We start from the raw sequence: 19938 nt of genomic DNA, 5'->3' as shown, positions 1-19938 counted from the left end.
CGCAACTCGACTCCATCATGGACCACCTTGCAATGAAGAATCCGCGATCTACCTCTTTACCCTCGGCTTCACAGTCAATCCTCAGCAACCTTTGTCACGCACCATACAGGCGTGATTCTGAAGTCATGATGTCGGAAGGTCCTATGACTCCTCCCATATCACCGGGGCACAGCGAAGATGGTGTGGAAGATGCCATGATGCGCGACCGCGACGCCCGCATTAGCACTACCAATAGCGCTTTGGATATCGAGTTCTCTCGGCGTACAATCGGCCACTCGCCCACCTCACAGACTTGGCAGGAGCCTGATACTCCGATGGAAGAACCCCCCCGCTTGTCACCGGCTCAGAGGCCGATGAGGGTCTTAGAAGACGAAAAGGTTCATGTAGAGAAGACTGGCTTATTAAAGCTGACAGATTTCGAAGTCAAGGGAACTTTAGGTTTGTTTGAGATGCGTCTCCTCTCATATTTAGTATTCATAATATATGTTCTATCTAGGGACTGGAACGTTTGCCCGAGTTCTTCTCGTTCGCATGAAAACAGCGACTCCTGGTTCCCAGAATATTTTCGCGATGAAAGTCTTACGGAAAACGGAATTAGTCCGCCTGAGACAAGTCGAACATGTAAACGCTGAACGCTACATTCTTTCGCGTGTCCGCCATCCTTTCGTTGTCGACCTTTTTGCTACTTTCCAAGATAGCTTGAACATCTATATGCTGTTGTCGTATGTCCCTGGCGGTGAACTTTTTACTCACCTCCGTCGGGCCCAGCGCTTCACTCCTGACGTCACTCGTTTCTACCTTGCCACGATCATTCTCGCCTTGAAACATCTACACTCCTACAACATCATCTACCGTGACCTCAAACCAGAGAACCTTCTTTTGGATTCTCGTGGATACCTTCGTCTTACCGATTTCGGTTTCGCAAAAATAGTAGACGACCGTACTTGGACCCTCTGTGGAACACCTGAATACCTTGCTCCCGAAATCATCCAATCTGATGGCCATGGAAAGGCAGCAGATTGGTGGGCCTGTGGCATTTTGTGCTATGAAATGTTGGTCGGATATCCACCCTTCTTTGATGAGACTGCCTATGGCATCTATGAAAAGATTTTGAGGGGACAAGTACACTGGCCCAAAACCATGGACCGGATGTCGAAAGACTTTATCAAAGCATTTTTGCACCCTGATCGTAGCAAGCGCCTCGGCAACATGATCGGCGGTCCTCAGGATATTCTTGATCACCCATGGTTTAGAGGTGTCGATTGGGATGCCCTGGAACGCCGTGAAATCAAGGTAAGTAACCCTAATCCGCGCACATGTCTATTTCTGTGCTTGACGACATATTTCTCGCAGGCGCCGATCATCCCTCACACCGCTTCTTTGGACGATACCCGGCATTTCTTACACCTTCCCATCCCACCTATGGAAGAAATGCCTGGACTTGTCAGGGAAGAAAGACCGCCACCTGTCCATGAAAGATTCGATCCCACTGCATACCAATTTCTTGAATTTTAATTCGCCTAGTTCGCGTTATTTATCCTATGGCCTGAAAAGAATACTCGGTCAAAACTATATCAATAATACAGCTTGTTCACAGCTCCGTCAACTGTTTCCTTACCACTCGACAGAGGGACGATAGGCAGGTGTATGAAGAGCGATCGGCATCTCGCTTGACTGTCCCTCTTGTCAGCATACCTTCCTTTTGATCTTCTGTGTTCCATACTCTCTTTCTCTTTCTCTCTCTATCTCTCTTTAGGGACTTCTCTCTCTCTCCGGTAACTCATATTCCTTGGTCTATAAATCTGAAGTGTATCCCTTGACCTCTTTACTCGTGTATAACTTGACTGCAGGGCTTTGCTGCCTTGATATTTATTATCTCGATACTTTTTTTTTTTTTGTCTTCTATGCTGTCTTCAACTCCCCTAATATTTCTTGCATACCGATTCCTTTTGTGTACCCCATTCGGTGTTTTGGTTATGCACTTTTTGGATTTGGGTGTGTAATGACACATTGTATTCAGTTATCCTTTCCGGCACTATGCTGGACAGCTGTTGATAGTAGCGGGACATGAGTTGAGGATGACCTCTCACAGGCTCAAAACACAAGCGTCACTTGGGGAAAGTGGATTTTTATAATTTCATACGCAGTCCTATGAGGATAAGTAGAATTCACTGAAGAATAATTATTGGGGATTGTCACAAGTTATTTTTTAGAATTAAAGATAATGCTGTTCTTTAAAATTAAATTTCACCATAAAGGTCATGAATGATGCTTGATTAAAGTAAACCACTGACCACAGTCAGTGGAGCTTGTCCAAAGTGATCTGCAAGACCCGATTATCGTCGTCTTTGGTGATCATCAGGCTCGGTGGCATTTCGACCTTTGGTGAGTTCTGGATTGAGCTCAGCGGTGGGGTAGGACACCTCACCAACATTGCCAGCCCAATCAAAGTCAATGAGCATCAACCTATTCTGATCGTCGCAAATCATATTTGGGTCACGGAGGTCTCCGTGTACAAAGCCTTGGGCATGAAAGGATTCCACAAGCCCCCGCAACTCCTGTTCCCAACGCCCTCTATGCTCAGCACGGCATTCTGAATCAAGGTCCGATCGGCACAGCTGACGAAATGTAGTCCATAGCAACTGTGTTCCAGCCACCAGGAAGCCTCTCAAAACCCAAAAGTTTCGGTGCATGGTGCAGGTTGGCACAGAATTGATGGAGCTCTATCGAGTGCTGACGTGTGAACTTGATGATATTTTCCTTCCCATCTTTCGCCTTGGCGATATGCAGCAGGCGGTAGGCTCGTCGGTCAGGATGACGCCTTTGAATCCGGAACTCGACGTCGCCATCAGACTTGCAGCCATACTTGCACAGCTTGGTGATAGCTGGAAACCGGCGCAGGTGCACGTGGGATCTCAGGGAGGCGGCGGTTCTTGGAACTTCCTGGTGTCCCCTATTATGCACGCTAGAACAACTGATGCTGCGGTGAAGGCAGCACAAAGGGCGTTTCGGTTGTCACCATCATTTGCAGATGGAAGGCACGATGGAGTCGAAGTGAGAGGGACAACCCGGTATTGGTGGTCAAGAGCAACTATTGCATAGAATGCAACATCAGAACCTAGTGTAATGTGCAAGCTCAGGTTCGACCGAAAATGTAGTCATGACTAACTCACCAACAGCAGTCAGGCCGAGACATGGCACCCTCCAGCCACGAAACACATCCCGTTCTTCCATGCCCTTGCTATTGGAGTGTGCAGCATAAGGTTGCATTAGAGCACTCTCAGAATGTTCGTGAAGCCACTCTGTAGCACGGTTAAAAAGCGTGTTTCGTGGATCCATGGACAGCTCGCCACACTGCACAAGGATGTAAGCATGACAGAGCAATAAATGCTGATAGGAGATGAAGGTTTGACCTTGAAAAGAGAGGGCTAATCGTTTTTTAAATCTTCGACACGACTCCAACTAACCTCCGCTTTCGAGTCTTCTACGCGCGCGCCCTCTGGCACAGTGCACAAATCACACATAGCGCTGGGATCATCATTTGGCAGGTAGACGACATAGTCAGCAGGCATTATAGCAGTTGTATCCGAAGTCTGTAAGACGTTATACTTGCTCCCAATTCGCTTATCTAATTCCCACGCTCGCAACTGCCGCGACTATCCTTCCGAAAAATCTATAGTCTCAGCTATACTCATGGCTCGCAGGCGCAAAAACAGGACGCATCTCAAAGGTGCAGGAGCTGCAGCGGCACAAAAAACTCAGGATGGCGTCCCAAAATCCTTCATCATAAAGCATGGACAAGTGGGCTCGTCTTTAACACAGCTCGTGAGGGACATGCGGAAAGTCATGGAACCTAACACTGCCAGTCGTCTGAAGGTATGCTTTCTATCCTTCGTCTTATGATGATTAATATTAAAGGCTGGTGTAGGAACGAAATAGGAATAAACTGAAAGATTATCTGACCCTCGCACCAGCTCTTCATGTGACCCATCTTCTGGCTTTCACTTTGACACCGCTTGCTCCATCCCTGAGGATGGTCCGTCTGTCTGCTGGTCCAACCCTTAGCTTTCGAGTAGAGAGATACAGCCTGATGAAGGATGTCTCAAAAACAATGCGAAGGGCTCGCAGTATGGGAATGGAGTATCTATCACCACCTCTGGTCCGTTTTTCTTTTCCATCTACGCTCGTATTGAAGTATTGACATGTGGTATGATTACATGTATAGCTCGTATTAGCCTCGTTCCCACCTCCATCACCCACAACCCCTCACCATCTCCCGCTCCTCATGAAATCATTCCAGTCCCTTTTCCCACCGCTTTCTCCACAATCAATGACACTCTCATCCGCACGGCGCATCGTACTAATCGCGTATAATGCTGACAAGGGTACAATCGACTTTCGGCATTTTGTCATCACTGTAAAACCATACGGTGTTTCCAAGCGGGTGAGACGCGTCCTTGAGGGCGCGAAGAAAAGCGTATCAAGTACCTCCAGTGCAAAAATGTTGAACCTCGGGAGCGAGAAAGATGTTGCAGATTTCTTGCTCAGACAGAAGGGGGAAGCAGGGCCTGATGATGAAGGTGGCTATGAGTCTGCAGCGTCGTCGGCGTCTAGTATTGGTGGGGATGAAGGTGATGCGGTATCGCTGGTGGACGATTATGTTGGTAGGAATAATAGGAAGGGACAAAAAAGAGCAGTGAAGTTGGATGAGATTGGCCCTCGAATGGAGTTGAGGTTGATCAAAATCACGGAAGGTGTACCTGGTAAAGAAGGAGCTGTTATGTATCATGAATTTGGTACGCTTCAATTTTATCTTCCTATACTCATCTTCAAATTTAACTTTGCACACCAGTCAAAAAATCAAAAGCAGAAGTCACTGCACTGAAGACGGCACATGCCGCCAAAGAAAAGCTGAGGAAGGAGCGTAGAGAGGAGCAGGAGCGTAATGTCAAACGGAAGAAGGAGTTACAAGGGAAAGATTCTGCTTCGAAGGAAGACGACGAAGACGAGCCCGAAATGTCAGATGAGGGAGAAGAAGTCGATGAAGGTGAGGGCGAAGGCGAGGATGAGGGTGAGTGGGATGATAACGAAGAAATCAGCGAAGGGGAAGAAAGTGATGAAGAAGCAAGCGACGGCGGCAGCGATAGTGAAGAAGATCGGTCGGAGATGCCACCACCTAAAAAAGTACGGATACGAGGTAAACGGTAATGCACACCATTCCTATTACAATACATGTTTGAGGGACCAGATGTTATGTTTACTGGGCATACAACTCGTTTGAACAAGTGAATACTGTAATGATAGTTACACGATAATCTTGTGATTCTGAGGACGTTATGGTAAAAAGACCGGTCTGAGTTATCGAGATACGTGATATGAAGACTACGATACACGACGATTCCAATGTTAAAGTGGTTTCGGGGTGATTACTGTAGTATCCATAATTAAATAGGGATATGTTAGCCTTCGAATCCCAGTCTTATCCGTTATACCACTCCTGTCTTTGCTCACTCATACGATATGCGTGGCAGCGACGTGATGCATCCAAGAAAATTTCCAAGTACAACTCGTAATTTGCCGCGTTGACCTTTGGCATCGTGATTTCTTTAACAGCTCTCGAATGAAATTCGGTAGTACCACCGCCAAGGTCTAGAAACCCCACAACAGGAGATGCATCGTCATCGTCGAGAGACTGCCCTGGATAAAACACGATCCTATGCTTTGGTTTTCTCTACACTGTGGACGGTATCTGCGGCCAGCAGACAAGTGGGCCATGATTTTTCGTACGTTAAACTTTTGCATTCATCGCCAATGTTCAGTAGGACACGCAAGATAGCTCAGAAGGACTCCAGGTCATCCACGACGGTGTGAAGGGTATCCCACGAGTCTATGCTCTTGTCAGTCACATAGGCATGTAAGGAAACGTTCCCTGAAATGGATGTAAGACTAAATAGCAGGCTAGGTCAGAAGATGGGTCACTTACGGAAAGATGCGTCTCAAACTCGCGATCTACTAGTTGTTTTCATTCGATTGCTTGGTCGCCGTCAGAGCTAATACCGACGCAATCTGTGAAATTTGTGCTGATAGTCATTTGCGACGTGTAACGTGCCTTGCCTTTGGCTAGAGGAATGCTGTTTACTTCGATGGACATGAGATTGTCAGTGTGGCGGCGAGGAAGAGTGCTGTATGGTTCTGAATCTCCTCCTGTCAACGTGCGTGGCTCAGGCGAAGATGTGGACATTGTGAAACGCCTAAAGCCTGTGGATTATATGAGCGGGGATATGTATGCAAGACACATGTAAAATGGAATCTATGGATATGGTGTAGAATGTCAAGGCGGAGTAGTCTTGCTCGAAAGTCCTCCTGTCCAACTCTGCCATACATTCTCAGCACGCATCCTCAGTCCTTCCCAGTTATCTAGCGCAGGTCGAACATCCAAGTAAAACGACACATCGCTCGAAGAGGGACCTGGACGACCTGTATAGAAGTCGATAACATATCGTATGCGAGTTCCACAACGCTCTACAATCCAGTCGTGACGGTCAAATGGTGCTGTATATCTGCAATAGGGATTTCAGAATATAGTGACTTGAATTATCCCAAATTTTTGAAAAACACACCCTAATAGAGTCATACATCTAGCTTTTGGGCTCATTTGACTGGGTTTGCCTTTGAAATTGATGAGCTTGACTCCGCCGCAGCGTTCTCCGCCTCTTCCAACTTCCCATTTCAAGACTTCAGCCCATGCGCGTTCATTGACAGCATTGTGAATTGGGACGATTGTTTTCATATCCGATGCTTGTGGGTTGTGATTTTTACGAGCCATGGCAGCAAAAAACTGAGCCTCGGAAGGGTAAACCCAGTTACCATCGTCTGCTTTCGGTATCGACGAAAGCTCCCTTTCTGCCGACAACGAAGGAGTGCTTTCAGACGGGGAACCCTTCGAGAACAGACCTCCCCATGTTGCACGTGAGCTATGGTCTACTGGGCATTTCTCTGCAGACTGGCTTTGGTGGTCGACAGGACATTTATCTGCCATTGCGAACTTGAAAAGGGAGCGGAGCAAAGGCGTGATTATGTCAGCGCACGGTTGTATGGGTCCGGTTTCTTTCGTAGCCGGCAGATCCTGAATAGCATCCGCTGGGACACAAGTACTACAAAATGTGGGGGTCACTACACCTCGCACCTATTTGTTACCCAGTTCCTGTCTTCCACCGTTCCCCGTATAATCTATCATAATGCCGTCGTCAGAGCCAGTCTTTTCGACACCATTAACCCGGTTGTTTAAGATCAATCACCCAGTCATGCTGGCTGGTACGTACTTCACGCAACCCAGTCCCATATACGAACAAGGATTTACAATATGAACACAGGAATGAACGTAGCCGCTGGGCCGAAATTGGCTGCAGCCGTTACCAATGCAGGTGCGTATCTCATTAATATACCATGGTCGTGATGCTTATTTCTCGTTCTCTATAGGTGGCATTGGCGTTATTGGAGGCGTGCGGCAGAGCCCAAAGTTCCTTGAAGATTCTATCAACGAGCTAAAGAAGAATCTGGAAGACAAGGATGCACCCTTTGGAGTTGACCTTTTGCTCCCCCAACTTGGAGGGAATGCTAGGAAGACGAATGTTGGTCTGCGTTGTGATTGTAAAGTCCTATGACTGACTCGGCCTTCGTCATCTAGTACGACTATACTAAAGGACAACTTCCAGAACTCACTGACGTCATTATCAAGAACAAAGCTGCATTATTCGTCAGCGCTGTCGGCGTCCCGCCGAAAGAGATGGTGGACAAGTTACATGCGGCCGGTATTCCAGTAATGAAGTACGTGACTTGCAACTTACACATAATCATAAACGTCGATTAACCACCGTTCATATAGCATGGTTGGTCATCCAAAGGTAAGGTCACAGTCGCACTTTGTGGTATGATGTATTAAACCTCTTGCAGCACGTGAAGAAAGCACTTGCTCAAGGTCCGTATCTTGAAGGGTACACAGTACTAGCTGACTTACTTGGTATACATTTATTGTTTCAAATTTCAGGTGTTGATATTATATGCGCTCAAGGTGGCGAGGGTGGTGGCCACACTGGAGATACTCCCTTCTCGATTCTCATACCAGCCGTCGTCGACCTTTGCAAAAATGCTAAGAGTCCATTGACTGGCGAGCCGATAGTAGTTGTCGCCGCAGGAGGAATTGCGGACGGACGCGGTCTTGCTGTCGCCCTTTCGTGAGTTTAAATATTGGTGAAGATACCTACCACTTGAACTTGGCTGATATATCCATCAGCTATGGAGCTTCGGGTGTATGGGTAGGAACTCGTTTTGTGGCAAGTGTGGAAGCAGGCGCGGCCCCGAAACACAAGGAACTTGTACTTTCTGCCGGCTATGATGACACTGTCCGGACTCTAGTTTACTCCGGCCGCCCAATGAGTGTACGCAAGACAGAATACGTTGCGGAATGGGAAACACGTAGACGAAAGGAGATCGAGGAACTAGTTGCTCAAGGTAAAATTCCCCACGATGTTGAGCTGGAAATGCATCCAGAGAAGTCTCTGGAAGGGAGAATGTGTAAGTGGGGACATAGTGTCTATTATGTCGATTTTGACTGAGATATTGATATTTCATTGATAGGGTTAATGGGAAAAGTTGCTGGCTCAATCAATGTACGTGTTATGTCTCTTCGTGCGAAACTCGGTAACTAGATGGCGTTTTTAACTTGAAGGACATCAAACATGCACGGGAAATGTTCGTTTTCTTTCATGTATGCATACAGTTTGGTGCTGATCCTCTTCATATCATTACAGTGTAGACGAAATTGTTATCACAGCTGCAAAAAGCCTCAAGACTGCCACAGGATTAATGACTCCCAAGGTTAAGCTATAGTGCCTGTTCATGTTATCACTTCGAGGTGCCGCAGGCAATGAGCTGACTCTCGTCGTAATCTTTATTGTTCGCTGTCTGGTGAATTTCCTGCCATCCTTTCTATATCTAGTTAATGCCCAGTCATGCACTTTTTTTGCACAATTAAATATGTATTGACCTCAGATAGGTCAGTCACGATTCTCTGTCTGGGGGTAACTGTAGCTGTCTAGGTAAATGTAAGGATCAATGTAGTATACAGAGTCACACCGAAATCACACTTAAGCTTTCGGGTCACATGTTAAAACAATCCATATGCAACTTCTACTTCTCCATTGACAGCAGACCAAATATATAAGATGGCTTTCTATCTCTCTCACCTTATCACGATAAATTTGGCTACGTTTTCTGTTCTTGAACTATCATGTTGGGTTTATTCTTCTCTTTCGTGGGTCATGGACTCCTAGCAATGTTTGCATGTTTGCTCATATCGTCGCGGTTCAAACATGACTTGAGGCAGATTCGACTCGTGCTTACCTTGGCTAACCAAACGTTAAAGAAGTACTTTGCCTATGGGTTGCCGGATTATGCAAAGCTATCTGGAGTTCCCGTACCAAATCCATATCCATTTTTTGACATCGACAAAACAAAGGCTCGCCCATACAGACCGTTCAGATGGCCGTATCATCAGAATATGTGTACGTTCATCTCATGTTGGAGGTTCCAAATGTATGACTAATGCGACAACCGCAGCTCTGAAGAAGCTGGAGCCTGACTGGTGGATCGAGCTTGAATCCACTTACCGTGAACGTATCGCGCAGAGGATAGATCTTTACAAAGAACATGGAGAGAAGATTATCAACTCTCTTCCTGGTAGCGAAGCAGCCATGAAGGAGCTGATGGAAATGGTCATCCAGTTTCTCTGCGCCAGGTATCCCAACCAGTTCTATTACAATGAGTGGACGGGGATGTTCCATAACCACATCCTTGCTTCGCGGTCGGATACGCGAAAAATTAGACCATTGGTCTTCCTCCTTCAGAATGTCCCTGAAGATTTTCTCATCGTGCAGAAAGATGAGAAGACAGGACTGTCTGTGTTGACTGCTGGGGTGTCGTGCTCTGCTGTGGGGTGGAACCTATCACTGAAGATTGGACAGCCCCTTCACCAAATTCATGGCCCCGTCCCCTTCTATAAAGAGAAGATGTCGTTCTCCATGGATAGGTGAGCGAGAATACACGCTGAAACGATAGAGCTCGCAACTCAATTGCAGTCACAAGGTATTTCTCCAATATGCCTTGCGATAAGCCGATCCAGCGCGGTTCATGGGGCTTGGAGATTGGAGAGCCTTTGTATCTTCAAGCTGAGGACCCAGATTTTGCCATGCGTACGCAGCAAGATCCACAGCTCAAAGTATCGGATATTTCTCTGCGTGTTGATTGGCAGACCCTCCGACGAATGCCACGTTCTCAGGCGATCGTCTTTAATTTCAAGGCTCTATTTACGCCACTTACTCATTTTCGTCGGGAGCCTTTCGTCCCAAAACTACTCCTAAAGGTACTCTCCGAGGGGCAGAAGTCGATTATGGAATATAAGGGTACATGGCATGTCGAACATGTGGTTTTACCTGCTTTGAAACTGTGGGCAGACGAACAAGAGGAGCACAAGTGGGTTCCTAGAGACTGGCAGGTTAGAACGTTGGATGAGGATCCATTTTACCCTGGATGGGGTTATAATCGTGATTACGATGATGACTCATAGCCTGTATTGCATTTGTCTATGGATACACTGCAATCTGTCGCCATGTAATTCTGTCCGACTATGCAACAATCCTATGCACAGAACCGTGAACAATAATGAGATCAATCCGAGTCTGATCCCATGAGCTCAGCCAGTTCACGCTCTTCCTCTTCAGAGATATCTCGTTCCGTCCTACTTGCTTTGGGTTGGGGGACAGGGGCTAGGACGACAGGCTGGGTACGACCAGCGGGATTTTCGGGTTTCGAATTGAGGAGCTCTGATTGATAAATAGTTTTGATAGTAAATTTCATGAAAATGATTCTTAGCATCAATGAACTCACCACTGAATCTCCATTTGCGAATCGTACCGTCCAAACTTGTACTTACAATCCATGGTTCTATTCTTGTCTTTCCATCCTCGCCCTTGTTTGTACGCATCCAGAGCCTAAGTGCTGTTACGTCATGCCAGTGTGCGTCTATTTCCCCAAGGATCTCTGGTTCTTCTAATGTAGAGACGTCGTACAGTCGAATGATGTCTCCAAATCCTGTGACTACGTACGGTTCCCCAAGACCAGTCAATGACAAAGGGAGAACCGCCCTAACTGCCACAGGGTGGGCTATAGCAGGAAACGCTTTGAGATTTTCCGTTTGTGATACGCTATATGGAACAATTTGGACAGTTTCGTCGGATGATGCTGCACCAGTCTTCTATTAGTCAAGCGGAACCAAGTTAATTCTTAGATCTACACACCTGTCCATAATTGTTCATTGCCATACAGCAGCTCATTTACTCGAGTCCGGTGATGACTGAGCTCTTCTTTTAATGTACTCCTCCACCTCGGCGCACCCCCAGATTCTTTCTCTAGGTTCCAAATCTTAATGATACCCATAGTATCCGCAGTGAATAGAGTAACTGAGCCATCTGATCCGACAATCCCATCGATGGATTCAACTGGTCGTGTATGCGAAGTAATAGACCCCATGGATGAAAGTGGTTTTCCTTTTGTTATGTCAGACAAGTCCCTGGGACGTCCGCTCAGCTCGAGGAGAAGCGTGCTAACAATAATCGAACTCACCAGAATCTCACGATCTTGTCTGAACTGCCGGATACAAGAAGGTTGGCCTCGGGCAAGACGAAGAGAGTCTTTACGAAATCGTCGTGTGCAGACGTCGAAGATAGAATTTCTTTGGTCTGCATAAAGCATGAGTACAACTCTCAGCCTCAAGAAATATACAGACTTCAGTGTCCCATAGCTTGATGGTCTAACGCGATTTCGAGATGAGGCACAAAACGGGGACCCAGGCACATAGCACGTACTTTATCCCAAGAACCTGTGATGAGCACTTTCTGATCGCCTGATCGAGGCGTCTTGTCGCAAAACTCCAGGCAGGTAACGGGAGCTGTATGTCCCTGGTAAAGCTGCAGAACTTTTCCCGTCTGAAGAAGCACGTAAGGAAATCTGAATTGATGTTGATGCTATGAGGACATACCTCCAAACTTATTCTTTTGGCAACGTGCGCGTTCTCAGCTATCCAAACATCGTTGCCACGAACGCGCATATCTAAAGCTTTTCCGACGAGCTTTATCGGTGAACCGAGGTCCTTCGTTTGCTCTGCTTTCACTTTTCTGGCCTTTGAAAGGGTGATATGTATTTATCTGCGCAGATCCAAGTGAACGAGCAACACACTTCATTCAAGACGAGCTCAGCCTCTGCTCTCATCAAATTGGTTGCATCTTGAGTAGACATGATGGCAAGCTCGAGAGCGTATAGAGCAGACAGGATCCTTGCTAGATGGTAATTATTAGCGCCGCCCAAAATGACATCAGGGGTTATCAAAAGCCAAAAGGTGTCTGTTTGGCAACAGCCTCTGAAACAAACAACCGCTTGACCTGATCAAAACAGTGTTGCATATAACTTGCATATAACAATGAGTAATCGCCTGGCATCTTTTCGTGGTCCTTCGACGCCTACGTCATCGCCTGTCCAGCAGATAAAGCAGCCCAATTCCCCTGCTTCACCATCAAGGTCTTCCGAGTCTACATTTCATCGAAAAATTCGGACACTGCTACAGGAGCTTCGTTCAACAGCCGAAACTTGGGATGATATCGTCATGATAGATGGTCTCAAAGCCTTACAAAGCTTGATTGACACTAGAACAGATCTCGAGTGTGTGTGCTCTACTATCGCTTCCTGCCTTTTATGATTAAACCTTCGTGGTTCTTAGTAATGCTCTGGCCTTGATACCTGCCGACGCCGAACCACGAACTCGAATTGTGGGCCCAAGGGTCGCAATCATGGAGAAACGCATTGTTGAACTTGATCTTGTCGTAACCAAACTTGTAAAGTATTAGTGCATATCAGTTGGATCTATACCCTAATATCCGAACGCAGCAGAGGCAATTTCATAGAATGGATAGCATCATCGAAAACATGGAATCGGTCCTGTTTGAGGCGCATAAGCTAAAAGGCTGGCAGTGGTGCCAAGAGCCTATGTGGGTCTCTTGGTCGTTGGAGAAATTCGGTAGGTGATTGGCAAATAAAGGTCTCTGGCGCAAAATAACCTCCAGTCAGTGTCTTCAATACCTCAAATTCTTCCAGCATATCACCGCTCTCTCAGCATGCACATCGAATTGGTGAATGTCATTCGCAGCCATTCTGTGACATTTGAAGTTTCGAGAGAGGCTATAGCAAAATGGATGGATCAGGAATATCTCGAAGAGGGTGGTTGGGAGGCAGAATGGGATGACATCTGTGCAGCAGAAGTAGAAAGGTGGAATACAAGATAACACAACAACAAAAATGAATAATACAGTTTGAAATTTCAGAAATCTTCGCCATCTGAAATATGTATCTCCTCTGCATTTGCTTCCTGCGCAACACCCTCCGAAGGTTCAACTGCGTCAGCCCCTCTTTGGAATACAGTTTTCTTGGCTGCAACGAAAGCTGGGCCATTCGTTCCACCTGCCTGCTGCTCAGCAGCTGCCATTGCATCTGTAGCCCCTGAAGCAATATCATCGGTAATTTGTCCATTGCCCTGTTTTGCTGAGATAGTCTGTGCAGCAAGGTACGAAGCTTCGGTGTTAAATTGAGCCTGTACACTCCGTTTGATACGAAGCATCTCGCGGAAAGTATCTTCAGAGCCGGTCTCAATTTCGAAACTATTCCATTCCGACCAGAACTTTGGATTCACGCGAGGATCGCAGAATTGTGAAGCATGGGCGTAGATGGCGCGTGCTCGGTCAATTTCACCTAGTTTCCGCTCGAGTGCAGCAAAGCGGAGACACATCTCGGCAGTTTGGCGGTCCGGCAAAACATCCAGCGCGCGTTCGTAGATAGGCCTGGTAGCAGGCAGCCCATAGTTGGCGGTGGCCTTCGCGATATAAATGCTGAACATCTAAGAAATGAGGTTAGTCACAGCTACTATGTTGGAATCTCAGCGATATCTACCTCGAATTTGTCTTCATCCGCTACAATTTGAGTAGCCCGTTCATAGATAGTCATGGCTCTCTTTGCAAGACCAAAATCCTCTTCAAGTTGGCCATACATCAAAAACAGAGGTTTGCATGATTTTGCGGGACATTTTTCTAGTGCTTGCTCAAAGAGATCGCGTGCACGCTCCAGCTTAGAACCACCCTGCAATAGGAGTTGTCAGGGCCAAGTACAGCTTGAATATAATTTTCAATCCTCACATATCGTTTTACGAACTTGGACAGATAGATATTCCATATCTCGAAAGATATAGGGAAAGTGAAAACTTCAGTACCTCTTTCGTACACCTATATGATTTTGTGCTTAATGTCACTTATTGAATCAATTGAACTGTAACTTACTTTGAAGCTGTCTTCCCAATATTGATTTTCTTCAAGGAAGGCAGCATAATTAACAATTATTTGAGCATTTGCGATTCGAAGCTCCATTATTTTGTCGTAGACGGCTTTGGTTGACTCTACTGTTCCTAGTGATTCTTCCAAATCAACATAAAACGACCACAGCTTCAGAGATTTGAATAAACGTGTTTGTACAGATAGTGACTAATGGAAATGTCAGCATTACATATAAATGAACTGAAACAACTGCATACATGATCGTGATAGTTGATCTTTGTATTTTTCGGTATTGCAGCAGCGCGTTGCATTACTCGAATACCATCATCATAATTCCTGTAATAGCCGTTAGAGCTGAACTGCATAGAGTATTCGTCCTAAGCTTACTCCTGGCGGATCTCCATCTCAGCCCACTCACACCAGATTTCGGCGAGATCTTCCACGGCTTTAAAGTTAACTTTGGTAGCCTTTTCCAGAACCTTGCGAGCACTGTCCAAGTCTGGTTCTGCCGAACCACTGGCGCCTCCTTCCTCGTAATACTTTGCGAAATTCACATAAAGCCTGTGGAAATTTGCGGTTGCCTTCCTTGGATTGATGGTCTCCAGAGCTTTCCTGTATGTCTCGGCCACCTTCGAATAGTCAGAAACAATGTCAAAGAAACACAGTTAGATATACCTTTTCATCATCTTCACCCCAGAGCGCAACCCTCTTCTCCCATTCCTGAACGTCGTTGGGATTCCTTCGGATCAAAACATCATTCACCAAAAATGGTCTCCTATCCATCAAGCCTTCAAACTCTTTCATTTTCGCATCTAGCTCCTGTTCAGTCTCCTTTGCGTCTTCCTCGTCCTCTTCATCAGGATCCTCCAGACTTTCCATCATAGCGCTGATAAGGGACTCGCTAAACTCTGCGTAAGCGTCGAATATTTGTGTGAAATCCCTGATGGTCATGACCGATGCTATGCCCTCTTCAAAAGTACTCTTTGCTCTGTCAAACTCTCCCCGCTTGATCCAGTAAGTTGCTAGTCCTGTCCAAAGACGACCAGCCTGGTCCTTATATACATCCAGGCCGTCCTTGTGCACGATGTGCTCAATGTTCAGCTTACTAGAACTTGTAGGGTCCACATCCTCGTCGTATTGGGGGATAGGTTTCCCGTCAGCATTCAACGTGACAGGAGGGCCTGCAACGCGTACGAGCTGACCATCAAGCGAAGCAGCTTCCGGGGTTTCCTTCGCAGCTTCCAAGGCTTCCGCCTCTGCCTGGGCAAAAAGTTCGTTGGACTGAATGGTTTCCTCAACATCCAAGCCCACTTCCTCTGAAAAGCTTTCAACTACCTCCAGGAAGTCGACTAGTATCTGATACGGACTCTTTCCTTCTGGACTGATGTATTTCCCCAGAGAGGCTTTCCTAGATAAACCCAGCAACAGTTTCGCTGCTTCCAGGGGTCGAGGAGCAGAATCCGCGGGCGCAAGAAGAATTGAAGTATAGTACTCTGTCATATTTTGATCAACGGTGAGGTAGCGACGGTATACCGATACTGTCGTAAAACCGCCTTGAGACTCGGCCCACATGAGATAGCGGACCCATATACGTGAATGTAATGATGGAGGAAGTGTGCGCAAAGCTCTGTCGAAGGTCCTTCGTGCGTGTGTACTTGATATTGCAGCGGGGCACATAGGATGTTGGAATATAGAGAGGTACAAAAGCCATAATCTTGGTAGCTATCGACCAGTGAATGTCAGCAACACAGTGAGACCTTATAAACACAACGTACTTTCGGAAGCCACATGAGAGCCCTCTCGTATGTAGCGACTAAAGATTTCCATTCTTCCCAACCGACCACTCCATCAAGACCACCTTCCCATTCTTCCTGATCCTCTTTCTCTTGCTCCAACGCGTCTTTCATCTCGGGGAATTTTTTTCTTCCACCAGCCCTCTTCTTTATTTTGAGTTTCCCCAGCACATACGACATTCTAACCTGCAGATACGCTTTCCAGAGCTTGTATGAACCAGGGAACTGAGAAATGGCAGCTTCATAGAGATACGTCAAACTTTGGAGAGAGTTTCTAGCCAGGGGCGACGCGAGTGGGCCAAGTAAAGCCCTTACTTCGTCAGGCAAATCTGAAGGCTTTTCCGTCTTTAGCTGGGCATTTATGTTTTCTCTTGTGTTCTGAATTGCGGTCCACCAGGCTCGAAAAGATTCGGGATTTCTGAGCAAGTCTTCCTCACGGCGGAGGTCTCCAGTTGTAACCAGGTCTTCATGTGTCGCTGGAGTCGGTATTGGGAGTGTCAAAGGAAAAAGAGAGGACAGCGATTCAAAGGAGGGGCTTTTCTGTGCTACTGAAGGCATTTTGAAGAGTAAAGAGGCAAGGCAGGCTAGTATCGCCCAGTCAAGGATCCAAATGCTGCTTTCGATAATATTCCCACGAGCCGACTGCGTACATTTCCTTTCCTTTGGGACCGTGACTGTTTGGGTACTTTCATTTCGACTTCATCCATTCAGTGCTATCGATGGTGCATATTTCCTTATCATAAGCTTCAAGGTGAATGCAGGAGCTGAGCTCAATATCTAGCATAGTGGGAAACGGGTTCGACAAACTCCTGCTGCAATCGAGGCCAGAAAGCAGCGCGAGAAGTCCAAAATCCAGGACTATCTAGCTTTAACCAGAGAGGTGACCTCTAGGGTGCGCGCTTTAGGTATTTTCTGCTCTTTCTTGATGCTCATTGGTCCCAAAATAAATCCAGAAGAAAAGCCGGGATTTCAGCACAGAGGCTCTCGACCTTACTCAAACCTTGCTTCAATTAAACCCAGAGTTCTACACTATCTGGAACTACCGAAGAAACATCTTACTCCACGGTCTATTTCCTAATAGGTCGGTATCCTAGAACGACACATCACTTCTTTACTTATGCGCCTGCTCATGAGCCTCGCAGTTCACCGGAAGGCATCAATGACTTGTTATCAAGCGAACTTTCGATGACGACTGCGGCCCTTAAGGCAAACCCAAAGGTATATGGGATCTGGAATTACCGTCGATGGTGTCTAGAGAACGTTCCCGATGGTCCCGAAACCGAAGATGGGTTATCTCATAGTTGGAAAAAGGCCAAATGGGACAGGGAGCTATATGTAGTGGAGAGAATGCTGGATGCAGATGGAAGGAACTGTGAGTTTTCTGAAAAACAATACCAGGTACTGCCCTACTTATTTATCGCTCACAAGTCCATGCGTGGAACTATCGAAGATACGTCCTAGCAATGATGCCAACTCGGAGGCCCGAGGCTTCCGAATTGGCTTATACAACTCGCAAAATCGAGGCCAACTTTTCCAACTTTAGTGCATGGCATCAGCGCTCCAAGATCCTTTCCTCCTTGTGGAACGACGTCGGAACGAGTGCAATTAGTTCACGAGAAGATGGTACGAATTTGACTTGTTTCTAAAAGCAGGGACTGATACCTATCTTTACATCAGAATTTGAATTCGTCAGAAATGCATTATACACAGATCCCGATGATCAGAGTGCTTGGATATATCATAGATGGCTGGTGGGATCTGGTAAATTATATGTCTTGAGTTGACTTTCGGGGTGCCTTGAGCTAATTCATCCTCATATCTTCCAGGCCAGGAACGGCAGACTCTGGAGCGTGAGATAGGCAGTATCGAAGAGCTTTTGAAAGAACAACCTGATAGCAAATGTAAAACAGCCACGTATACGCTTCTTAATTCGAGGCTGACGCAAAATAGGGTGCTTGGAATCACTGGTTCACTATCAGCGTCTTTTACTGCGGAACAATCGGGACGAGAACTCGAAGGAGACAGCGCAGAAATGTCTCGGGTTTCTTCTTATGTTACAAGAAATCGATCCCGCTAGGCGAAGTAGGTACAAGGAAATAGGTGAGTACATATTCAATTCATCCATGGCATGAACTGATGGTCTTGAAGCGGAGGAAATTCAAGAACAAAGCATAGCATGATTTCTTATCACTCTTATTTGTTGTTTTTTAGATGATATGGCTCAATGATATACTAGTTGCTGGAGTTGGTCATGATGTCCTCATCACGCAGTAAAGGCATACAAACAATCAAATTTCAAGCATTCACAAAATACAACAATATCGGCGACACCGTAAACTCATACAACACATTCCAGCAAGCAGCGTTATGTTACACATTGGAGGTGGTGGATGAAAAGGCGATGCATTTAGCATTTGCACTCGCCAGCCTTGCATTGGCAGCTGTACAGGATCTCGGTGAGCATCGTACTCAACTGTGAACGATACTGAATCATACGTTGCGCCACAAGTGCAAGCGCTGCTTCCGCAGTGCTCAGAGACGGGGGCTTGAACGTTCTGTTGGGGATGATATCAGATTACAGCATGAAAGATCTGGTACCCAGTAGTACGCACGGAGATCATTTCTGTGGTTGTGTGGAAGGGGTGGTAGAGGTGTAATTGGTGTTTCGATGAGTATTAGAAACAACTCTTCAACGTCGAATTTATATCTAATCTTTGTTTACCTTTGTTTACAGACAAGCATCGATCTAATCAAGATAAAAGTGCGCGCTTTTGTGAAACAAAGGGAATGCTTGCGTCACAATCAGGGTGGCGTTTACCGGTTGATCCCTTGGTTGATTCTCCAAGAAATGGCTCATCGGCTTTAGGCTTGATAAGGAACGACATTAGGAGCAACATGGATCTTGGCTGTCCAAGTACCGCGCGATATGGGAATGGCATAGTGCCACTGACAGCCTCCGCCCTTCGTGCCTGTGAAGCTCGTACGTTTTTTGTTTGCCTGAGTTTCTTGGGGCGGCATATTCCGCTGGACTTGATTGTCTTTCACTCTCATGCCTCTCATCTTTTGGGCTTAGTATCCAGATGCAGTATGCCCCATAAATTTGTTGACATGCGGTGACACACAGCGCAGACACCGAATGGCACAAGAGTCTAAAACATTGCTCATGGGCGGGACAAGCATGACGCCGCATGGTTTCCTATAGCTCTCTGGCATTACGGGAGATCCCCAAAGAGTCACTGATCCCTTTGCATCCCGTTGGCACCTATCCAGTGTACTATTATAGACTGTGGGATGCGCCTTTGGCATGACGTTTGGTGTATCTTGCGTGGCTTGGTATGCAGTGGATCAATCCGACACGACACCTTAAACCATCTACTTCGGCGCTCCCGCCCTCGGCCCGCATATATTCTGGTCTTGCCGGTTGTGCTTCTTTGTTTCCCTGGACATCCTGCTGATCGCATGTACGACTATGTCAAGCAAATCTGCTCTGCGCTATTTGTCACTATTTAAATCAGGGGCTCAAAAGTGATGCCATGCTACCGGTTTTGTCCACTGGCAAGTCCAGGGTTGTCTAGCCATACGATGAACTCAATCAGTCTTTAGAAAGTTTGGTGGACAAGGGGACAAGAGGCCACATGTGATGTGACTCTGTTACCTCGCTTGCAAGGTCATATGCCTAGCCCCTAGTGTCTTATCGGTTGCGGTATGGTATGCAT

General features: G+C 46.6%; 9 protein-coding genes across 9 annotated transcripts; 5 read left to right on the top strand and 4 right to left on the bottom strand.

The window, feature by feature from the left end:
• Window positions 1–241: 241 nt before the first annotated feature.
• Window positions 242–1948, top strand: SERLADRAFT_362898 (uncharacterized protein; the record flags this gene model as incomplete). The annotated part of the gene is made up of 3 exons (XM_007321345.1): window positions 242–438; window positions 497–1293; window positions 1354–1948. 3 exons carry the CDS (start codon window positions 315–317, stop codon window positions 1513–1515), a joined length of 1083 nt encoding a protein of 360 aa, XP_007321407.1.
• Window positions 1949–2336: 388 nt separating this feature from the next.
• SERLADRAFT_440870 (uncharacterized protein) lies at window positions 2337–3572 on the bottom strand (the record flags this gene model as incomplete). Its single annotated transcript, XM_007321344.1, has 5 exons — window positions 2337–2574; window positions 2624–2980; window positions 3043–3118; window positions 3174–3354; window positions 3468–3572. The coding sequence occupies 5 exons, from the start codon at window positions 3570–3572 to the stop codon at window positions 2337–2339; spliced, it is 957 nt and encodes a 318-aa protein (XP_007321406.1).
• Window positions 3573–6331: 2759 nt separating this feature from the next.
• Window positions 6332–7039, bottom strand: SERLADRAFT_351042 (uncharacterized protein; the record flags this gene model as incomplete). Its single annotated transcript, XM_007321343.1, has 2 exons — window positions 6332–6560; window positions 6621–7039. 2 exons carry the CDS (start codon window positions 7037–7039, stop codon window positions 6332–6334), a joined length of 648 nt encoding a protein of 215 aa, XP_007321405.1.
• Window positions 7040–7194: 155 nt separating this feature from the next.
• Window positions 7195–9151, top strand: SERLADRAFT_474216 (uncharacterized protein; the record flags this gene model as incomplete). The annotated part of the gene is made up of 11 exons (XM_007321342.1): window positions 7195–7314; window positions 7374–7424; window positions 7480–7631; window positions 7688–7827; window positions 7886–7904; window positions 7954–7978; window positions 8048–8234; window positions 8294–8574; window positions 8638–8669; window positions 8729–8751; window positions 8811–9151. 11 exons carry the CDS (start codon window positions 7239–7241, stop codon window positions 8887–8889), a joined length of 1065 nt encoding a protein of 354 aa, XP_007321404.1.
• Window positions 9152–9737: 586 nt separating this feature from the next.
• Window positions 9738–10711, top strand: SERLADRAFT_474213 (uncharacterized protein; the record flags this gene model as incomplete). Its single annotated transcript, XM_007321341.1, has 2 exons — window positions 9738–10089; window positions 10152–10711. 2 exons carry the CDS (start codon window positions 9753–9755, stop codon window positions 10622–10624), a joined length of 810 nt encoding a protein of 269 aa, XP_007321403.1.
• A 14-nt stretch (window positions 10712–10725) lies between these two features.
• SERLADRAFT_440865 (uncharacterized protein) lies at window positions 10726–12351 on the bottom strand (the record flags this gene model as incomplete). Its single annotated transcript, XM_007321340.1, has 8 exons — window positions 10726–10880; window positions 10945–11298; window positions 11355–11626; window positions 11680–11795; window positions 11843–11866; window positions 11922–12041; window positions 12095–12235; window positions 12292–12351. The coding sequence occupies 8 exons, from the start codon at window positions 12349–12351 to the stop codon at window positions 10726–10728; spliced, it is 1242 nt and encodes a 413-aa protein (XP_007321402.1).
• Window positions 12352–12708: 357 nt separating this feature from the next.
• SERLADRAFT_451634 (uncharacterized protein) lies at window positions 12709–16780 on the bottom strand (the record flags this gene model as incomplete). Its single annotated transcript, XM_007321339.1, has 11 exons — window positions 12709–12771; window positions 12830–12944; window positions 12997–13126; window positions 13177–13999; window positions 14053–14238; window positions 14295–14381; window positions 14436–14636; window positions 14687–14765; window positions 14817–15058; window positions 15105–16151; window positions 16205–16780. The coding sequence occupies 8 exons, from the start codon at window positions 16778–16780 to the stop codon at window positions 13427–13429; spliced, it is 2991 nt and encodes a 996-aa protein (XP_007321401.1).
• A 122-nt stretch (window positions 16781–16902) lies between these two features.
• SERLADRAFT_474204 (uncharacterized protein) lies at window positions 16903–18461 on the top strand (the record flags this gene model as incomplete). Its single annotated transcript, XM_007321338.1, has 9 exons — window positions 16903–16944; window positions 17004–17114; window positions 17176–17303; window positions 17365–17594; window positions 17651–17845; window positions 17900–17983; window positions 18049–18123; window positions 18173–18322; window positions 18370–18461. 9 exons carry the CDS (start codon window positions 16942–16944, stop codon window positions 18435–18437), a joined length of 1044 nt encoding a protein of 347 aa, XP_007321400.1.
• A 528-nt stretch (window positions 18462–18989) lies between these two features.
• On the top strand, window positions 18990–19928 carry SERLADRAFT_474203 (uncharacterized protein; the record flags this gene model as incomplete). Its single annotated transcript, XM_007321337.1, has 1 exon — window positions 18990–19928. One exon carries the CDS (start codon window positions 19010–19012, stop codon window positions 19337–19339), a length of 330 nt encoding a protein of 109 aa, XP_007321399.1.
• Between the last annotated feature and the right edge of the window lie 10 nt (window positions 19929–19938).

The sequence above is a fragment of the Serpula lacrymans genome, assembly GCF_000218685.1.
Source record: "Serpula lacrymans var. lacrymans S7.9 unplaced genomic scaffold SERLAscaffold_11, whole genome shotgun sequence".
In the NCBI taxonomy this organism is placed as follows: Eukaryota; Fungi; Basidiomycota; class Agaricomycetes; order Boletales; family Serpulaceae; genus Serpula; species Serpula lacrymans.
The sequence above is the reverse complement of the archived record's forward strand: the minus strand, read 5'-3'. Positions and strand labels throughout refer to the sequence as shown.